The sequence below is a fragment of the Stylophora pistillata genome, chromosome 2 (assembly GCF_964205215.1).
Source record: "Stylophora pistillata chromosome 2, jaStyPist1.2, whole genome shotgun sequence".
Lineage (NCBI taxonomy): Eukaryota > Metazoa > Cnidaria > Anthozoa > Scleractinia > Pocilloporidae > Stylophora > Stylophora pistillata.
In genome coordinates, this window is record NC_142520.1 from 23,439,405 (window position 1) to 23,447,691 (window position 8,287).

General features: G+C 39.4%; 1 protein-coding gene across 1 annotated transcript; it reads right to left on the minus strand.

Annotated features, from left to right (window-relative positions):
• Positions 1-3,414: 3,414 nt before the first annotated feature.
• On the minus strand, positions 3,415-7,573 carry LOC148737896 (uncharacterized). The gene is made up of 4 exons (XM_088749352.1): positions 7,523-7,573; positions 6,533-7,243; positions 5,292-5,426; positions 3,415-3,696 (listed from the first exon to the last, which is right to left on the minus strand). Exons 1-4 carry the CDS (start codon positions 7,571-7,573, stop codon positions 3,454-3,456), a joined length of 1,140 nt encoding a protein of 379 aa, XP_088605478.1. The 3' UTR covers positions 3,415-3,453.
• Between the last annotated feature and the right edge of the window lie 714 nt (positions 7,574-8,287).

Sequence of the window (8,287 nt, forward strand, 5' to 3'; positions counted from 1 at the left end):
CTTTTTAACTCTTTACGTTGGCCAATTTACAATTTCAACTTAGTTGATATTACCAAATTACCTTGTTACCCCCACCGACGCAGCACCGTGATAATTTCTATAGAAACTTATCCCCCCTTGGTACAAAACAGAGAGGTTGAGGCTTTCGTTCTTCCGGATGGATCTTTTCTTTGAATTAAGCAGGTATTAGATCTTAAGAAGGGTTCTTTGAACCAAAACCAATGAAAACAATCGGGACAAAGGCAAGAATCTCAAATAGCCAATGAGAACTCTTGTCGAAAACAGACATTCTGTCCTTGTCGATGACCATTGTGATAAATCCGTTTTCGCAAATAATCTGTTTTAATTAGTCTCAATTGATACAAAGTAAAATATTTCTTCTCACAAAGAAATAACCTAAATAACCTAAAAATAACAAGCCAAGCAAAGACACAAAATATAAGGTAAAACCTAACATAAAAAAAGAAAAAAAACAACAACAACTAAGGGAGTATACAAAATAAGACTGGTTAAAGCGAAACCATGCAAAAAACGAAAAGCTTGAACAAAGACAATTACATGATCCTGGAACCTACACTAACTAACGCTGCACGTAGTTGTACGCTTTTTGCAAAAGCAAAGGCCCTGTGATTACGTCACTGCGTCGGAATAGAGCTCTCCTCATCTCTTGTTTATAGGTAAATCTATAAATGTACGATTGCGATTCTCATGATTATGAAACCAAATGAAAGTGACGAGACCGTTGAGACCTCTTGATGACACTTACGGTTAGCTCTGTAAATCTGGGTTTTAAGATTTCAACTTTCAACTAATTAGTTTAGTTATACCTTGACTGAAAGACTGCACACTAATTAGTTTAGTTATACCCTTACTGAAAGACCGCATATTAATTACCTTGGGGTCATTCCTTGAGTCGCTGTGAACCAATTTTTAAACTAGACCTACTTTTCCTGCTGTTTTCTACAAATAATTCGTCAATTTGTTGAAACTCCAGATTGTGTTTATTTGTCACGAATGAGTGACAATATACGATGTACTTCATCGTCAAGCTTTTTAACGAAACAGGAATTTATGTTACCATAATTTTTCTCTTAGTATGAGAAAGGCACGTCCATTATTTATAACTTGACTCTTTTGATGTCAGTAGCTTTAAGAGAGAAAAAATAGTTTTCTAGCACAAGATTTAAGATCGATACAAGCTTTGATTCGTAGTGTTTATCAAAACAGAATTTGTGTATTGTAAAAAATTGGAGTTTATCTCACCCGCAGACTCAGCTGACGAGGTTCCATTCAACCTTACTGATATGAGTAAATCACCCATTTGCGTTGTCATGAAATAATTAGGTTGACCTTACCTTGATCTGAATAAATATCGCTGCCGTTGCTTTACAAAATTGACCTAGACCTTTAACATTTGTGATCTTCGAAACCTGCCCTAACCAGTAAAATATTCATGTCTTACATTTGCAATTTTCATCGAATTGAGTCAGTGGGTACCAGACTACAATCATTGCCAGTTACTCAAAGTACTGTCGAAGTGCACGTCACTGACTTCTTCCAGTCACTGTAAACCAACCTTAACATCTCAAAAGTAATTTCCCACTGTTTGCGTCAACAGATTTAAGAAAAAAAAAATCTGAAATTCTAAAGCTCGGGTCACCAATGAAGGACTATGTGTATTGGCCGCTTTAAATATTGCGTTTGTAATGCTTATGCTAATTTATGCTCTGTTCGGACTAGGTGCCCATGCCGGTTCTTAGGAGCGGGCACTTGGGTGTCTAAAGTAGCGTCCATTTTGTTGCCAGAGTACACTGCCTCGGAACGGGCATCCAGTCTTAATCGGGGCATTTTACCACTTGAATTAATTTGATGAGACATCCGGGGAAAGAGAATGATGCAAGGTTTTTACTCTATGACATAAAGAGCTCTTATCCTGTTTGAATATTTCTCACATAGCGGAGCTATGTGAGTGTGCCAGTATTTCAAAATCTGTCTTATCGGAGTAGTTAAAGTAAAAATTAATCATCAGGCGCAGGAAAAACTTCAGGTGCGCCGAAGAACAGCCTGACTGGGACTTACAAGAGGGACTTGAAGAGTATACAATAGCAAGACCGGGGAAAACATTGGAAAATAAATTGAAATTATTGTTTTCTTCACAAATTTCCCCAATTCTAGCATTTTTTCCGCGTCTAACGGCGCCACACGATAACTTAAGAAACGATCAGCTCCCGTGCAAATGGAATAGGAAATATGTAATTCGCCGACATTTTTAGACCTCAAAGGTTCTCTTGCTTTGCAGAGGACGGAGAGAAAATGTACAGTGCTTTAAACGCACGTGCTAAGCAATCGTCACGCTCATTATATCTTTGCGTTAGCCTCCATGATAAAAAGAAAAAAAATTAGATCGAGACTCGGGGAATTTTGCTGACAGATAGTAAATGACTGAAAACGCTCTTCCAATTTAAGTTCAGTTAATTAATGTCTAAACTCACAACGATATTTGCAGCTTTCTTTTAAACTTCTTTGGAAACCAGCCTAAAGCGCTGCGGCATCCTTCCTCGTTCTACAACTGAACGAAACTGCCCGAAGAGCTCGGCGTCGATTACCTTGAATTTACCCGCCTCTCAATGCCGGAAACTCATTTGAATTACAAATAATTTTTTTTTAATTGATATTTATATTTGCAGTGATTCTTGCACGTGGAATGAATTTACGAACTACAAGAAGTTTCAGCGTCCTCTCTAGCTTCTATGCAGTCAAGAAAGTATATACTTTCGACCTTATTGCTCTGGATATTTTCACTCTTGTCCAAGTCGGCTTGAATATTCCTCGTGTTGAATGCAGTGGTCCAAAATCCACGTTTAAGATTTATGCTCTTCATCTCCTCGTGACTTTTCTTCAGGTAAATAATTCACGGAAAGATGCATTTTGAATAGAAATCGGAGGAACTTAAGAATACCCGGTCACTTTTGAACGTTAACAATTCGATTGCTTTTGTGCTCCCGAAGTCGAAGAATAATTAAAAAAAGAATGCATCTAAACTAGTGCTCCCGCAGTCCCGCGCTCCTGAAGTCGAGGAAGGAATATATCTCGCAGCTGTTCAAGTCGACCACAGAATTTGCACTGCGGGACAGCGGGACTGCGGGACTGCAGGACTGCGGGACTGCGGGAGCAACTATTTAATTTGGCGACTTCTAGATTGTGGAGGCAGCTATTTAAAGACGCATATTAAGTGGCCGGGTATGCACACAGCACAGCGTAACACAGATCTTTAGTGACAGCAACTGATCTTTAGAGACCAGAGTACTGGTTCCTATCCTTCATACAGAGGCTGCAGATGACAGTACTTGCTGTTATTTTTATTGTCAGGAATCCTGACGAAACACTTTATGATAACCTGTTCTGCGTCTGTTTTTCAACCAGGGGAGAGTGGCTCTTACATTCTCATTTCCTTCATGCTATGTGAAGCAGTGTGACCAAGGAGAATAAAATTATTGTAATATCTTCTTTCTCTCTAGAAGTGCGAAATATTTCATGTATGTTTATACAAGATTGTACATCTTGAAGATAAATACATATTATAATGACCCCGTTATGGTGCTGTTTAAATTCTAACTCTGTAGCTTTTCTTTCGTGGTCTGAGATTGGCAAAAGTTGCAATTCTGGTGCCCAGGAGTGACCAAGACAGAATGTCTCCTTACAATGTTAATTAGACAGGTGATGAGAATAGAGACAACTATCAATTATAAGATTGCTAGTTGATTAACTAATAATCTCCCAATTAATAGTATTCTCTCCTCTCAATAAGAATCAAGGCTGCGTTCAATAGATTTGAAAGTCAACCCTTCATCGAAAAAATCCTATTAATAATAATGAATAATAATTTACTGACTTATATGGCGCAATTACCGATAGAAGAATTTTCGCTTGCGCATTTCAATCAAATGTAAAAAATTCATCGCTACATAGATACTAAAAACTAACAAATGAAATGTTCACTAAGAAGATGTGAAAATATAAAAATTAGATACAAAGAATTAAAAAAACTTTTGCAAATAAAAAATTCTTATTGGTTTTCTTAAACTTGTTGAAAGATTAGGTATGTCTGATAAAGCCATGAAGATCGTTACACAATTTAGGGGCTGAACCCAACAGATCGGATTGGTGCATAATCCACGCAGCCTCAGCGATCCTTGCCAGCTGTTAGCTATTGAGCTACTGAGAGTTATATCCTGTTTCTTTTATGATTCTTCATCTACGCAGCATCACCGGCGCCAAAGACAGATTCAGTGGCATTGGTGCCCAGGATCATGACTAGGCGTTGGAGAGAAAATTGACACTGAATTAGCACAGAACGTAACTGAGCCCTATTCTTAGTGGCCGAATTACACAGTGCAACCGCTGCTAACATGCAAGTAACTATAGGTGAAAAATGCTGAATAGATAAGGTCAGACATTTCCCAACCGACAAGCCACGAAACCAAGAACATTTGCATGTTATGATTGCGGGCAAAAGTTGAGCCACGTAGACCAGTATTTGAATTAACAATTTAATAAACTCAGGGGCTACACCGCTGACCTGAAAAGGCATTACTTTTAGGCCTAACTTTCCTCTTTGGTTAATCAGAATAGGAGATTGCTGAATTACCTTTGGTCTCTTTTTCAAAACGAGGCCTAATGTGCAACTATTCTTATAAATATGAGTTTAATTTTATCTCTGTGATTAACAAATGAATTATCATAGAAGACGATAGAGCACCAGGACTTTGAAAAAAAGGCCAAAGATAAATAAAAAATGGGCTTCTGGAGCGCTTTTCGTTGTTTGTCGAAGAATAAAAATCAAAGTAATCCCAGCGACCAAAGGTTTACGTTTTCATTAGCCCATGAGACCTCAAAGTGTAAACAAGCCGGCAAACTACTTAAAGCACGGGAAAACACAAAGGACCTCGTTGTCATTGTTTTGCGTTTTGCAGCTAATTGATGGAAAGGGAGGTACAGGTTTCCTGGACCAATCACAGAGTAAAAGTAAGCAAAACCAAAGCCATCCCTTATGGCTTTCGGCACTCAATTGAATATTGCTCTATTAACCACGGGATTGAAGGTAACTACCCCTTCTGAGCCAATAGGTTAAAAATGATAAGAATAACGATTATTTTCAGCGTACATAATCAATCATAATTTTTCACGATCAATTAAGGATTTGCTTTGTTGATCTCCTTAAGAAACCACATTGAATAGCAAAATATCAGCTACTTGCTAATGCGACGTGGAATTTGTATCGAGACACTCACCCTGTTTTTGCATATCTCTCTTTTGCAGTTGCATTGTTCTCCGCATTTCTTCCTCGCAGCTTTGCATTTACATTGACCTTTACCCTTCGCTTGGGCGCACTTTTTTCTTGGACTACAAGGGCAACCATCTTTTTCCTAAAAATGGAATAAACGTGAGTAATACTAAAAGACGGGCTGCGGGCTCTTTATGATAGTTCTATCCCTGGACTGGAACTGATCGTCAGCATACTTTTCTTGACGCTTAAACACTTGTTCACAAGCCGAAAATTATTTAATGGTATTTATTCCTGAGTCGGTATCCTAGTTGTGATACACTTATTTTTAACAGCTCAAACAGTATCTCGAGCCTTCAGGATACTTCCCTCCATCTCCAAATACCTTCGCCATTTATTTTTAAATCGAACGTTAGTAACAGCGTCAACGTATGGCGGGATCAACATCTGATGGATCGGGGTTTCAAAGAGCTCTGAAAAGAGCACCCAATCGCATACAGTTTGCTCAGCGATCGGAGGTTCAGCGAGCTCTGAAAAGGGCTCCCCAGCACTGAAAGTTTGTTGGACGATCGGGGATTCAGTGAGCTCTGAAACGGAGCTCCCGATATCGCCTACAAATTGCTGTGTGATCGGGGATTCATTGAGCTCTGAAAAGAGCTCCCGATCGCATATAGATTGCTGAGCGATCAGGGATTCAGTAAGCTCTGAAAATAGCGCCCGATCGCACACAGTTTGCTCAGCGATCGGAGGTTCAGCGAGTTCTGAAAAGGGCTCCCCGTCACTGAGAGTTTGTTGGACGATCGGGGATTCAGTGAGCTCTGAAACGGAGCTCCCCGTTATCGCCTACAAATTTCTGAGTGATCGGGGATTCATTGAGCTCTGAAAAGAGCTCCCGATCGCAGCCAGATTGCTGAGCGATCGGGGATTCAGTGAGCTCTGCAAAGAGCTCCCGATAGCATACAGTGTGCTGGTCGACTCACGCCATCATGACTTAGCTTAAATGAAGGTTTGACAGTTTGATGGCAGTCAAAGATACGTCATTCTTAATAATTCTATTCATTTGTTATATATATTCAAAAGGAGCCGGATAGTTTATGCAACAAGAATATGGCATAATGCCTTTCAGATGTTTGACTTTATCAAAACTCCACAAAATGTGTTTACAAATATCGCTATCGAAAAGCATATCGCAACTACTGCCCTTTCAGAAGTATGGGGCTTGACAATCCAAAAAGCTTTCGACCTTACCCTCTCAGTTTTCTTTTCGCTTCTACAGCTGTTACCTCTTTTACTGGGTTTTTGTGTCGTCCAGTCGTAGTTATCCATTTTGACAAAAAATCCAGCCTTTTCAAGTTCTGTAAAATCAGTGCATAGACGTGGATCGCTGTCTTTAATGTCTTTGGATGAAATAGGCACAATCATAATGCCTACCTCTGGGACGTTATTTCCTTCGCAAAAGTGTTTCAAATGAGTTGCGAGTTTCTTCCGGTAAATCATCGCTTGATGAAGTTTCTTTGAAAATTCAGCTGCTGATTGCCAAAAGTTGGGTAAATCATTACACCGTATCCAGTCGATAACTATGACTGTATCATCCTTCCCGACGCCAATAGCATCGATTTTGCCATTCCAGTGGTGTGTTTCGCCCGATTGTTTGTGGCTTGCATACCCATCAATTTGTAGTTCAGAGGCTATGATTCTGAACTTAAAGCGCTCTTCTAAATCGTTTATAAACTTTATTATCTCCTTTTCGTCGGGCTTTAAAGCAAGATCAGCCTTCCTCTCAAGCCTCCTCTTTATGTATTTTTGGAGCCTACTGTGTAGTTCCGTCCCTTTAACAGCGCTATTACTCTTATCCTTGCCGTTAGATGAACTTGTATTGGAAGTGTTCCCAACAGCAGTATTATCCGGTTGTCGGAAAGAGGACTGAACGACAGTTTTTGCGGACTGTTTTTTGCCAAACTGGAATTGAGCAAATTAAACATAATCAGAATAGTGGAAGTATTAATTTTCACTCGGAAAACTAGAATATATTTCGTCGTGGTAACAGTGAATTATCAGCAACTTTATTAACGAGTTCGGTAATATCGTAATTTGTTACTCACATCTACGGCTTTTATGACTCCCGAATCTTTGCTTGGTCTTTTACGTATTACACCATCGTCGCTAAAATATCTCCTTAACCTTGGGGATTTCAAGTACTCTACAAATTTTTTTAATTTCCTCTCTTGTTCTTCTAACTTCTGTCCATCGTCTCGCCCTTTTTTTATCTATTTCTTCCCCCGTTGCCATTCTTTCTAACTCCCTATCTCCGTTATACTGATGAGCGACAACTGGAGAACAGCGACAAGTTTGACTCAAAAGGTAAGTCGTGCGGCTTGCGTCGTTTGGGGAGAATTGTATACGCTTTATAAGAGAGCCCGATGAAATGAGTCTCCACTAGTATCTGTTGGATTCTAGTTTCTCAATTGAGACTCCACCAGGTTAGAGTATCCTCACAAGAAACTGTAGGTGTTCTGAAACTAAAGAAAACTTTATTTTTTTCAAACTTCGTGACTGGGTGGTATTTTACAAATCCTGCGATTGAGTCGGTTCGATTAATTGTTTCCGGGAGAAGGCAATCCTTGGGTTTCACCCACGTGACCAATACCTTAGCAACGGTTACTATCCGCCATCTTGGTGTCCCTCGAGCGTAAACAAACCGTATCTAACGAAGAGTTCATGTGAGAAAGAAGGGATGGTTTTATGCATTATTGTTGGCTGTTCGAGCAAAAGTGGAAAGCATAAAGACTAAGGATTTTTTCGTGTAATAATTTAATAATTTTATTATTTCTATAGCGCAAAATTCATTATATATATGATATAATGCGCTATACCTAAGATCATCACAAATCAAGGGGAAGAACAGGAGGAACTAGAAGTTGTTGTATTGTTCGAGGCTGGCGGCTGTTGTAGATCCTCGATTTTTTGGTCGAGCTTTTCTTTGAGCTTCTTAGCCTATGAGAA

What these genes read in the sequence shown, in the direction of transcription:
- LOC148737896 (XM_088749352.1), bottom strand. Translation starts at nt 7,573, where the DNA reads ATGGCAACGGGGGAAGAAATAGATAAAAAAAGGGCGAGACGATGGACA. An exon ending in GCGAAAAGAAAACTGAGAGG is followed by an intron (nt 5,427 to 6,532) that starts GTAAGGTCGAAA and finishes TTCCATTTTTAG; the next exon opens with GAAAAAGATGGTTGCCCTTG. An exon ending in GAGAGATATGCAAAAACAGG is followed by an intron (nt 3,697 to 5,291) that starts GTGAGTGTCTCG and finishes TAACATTGTAAG; the next exon opens with GAGACATTCTGTCTTGGTCA.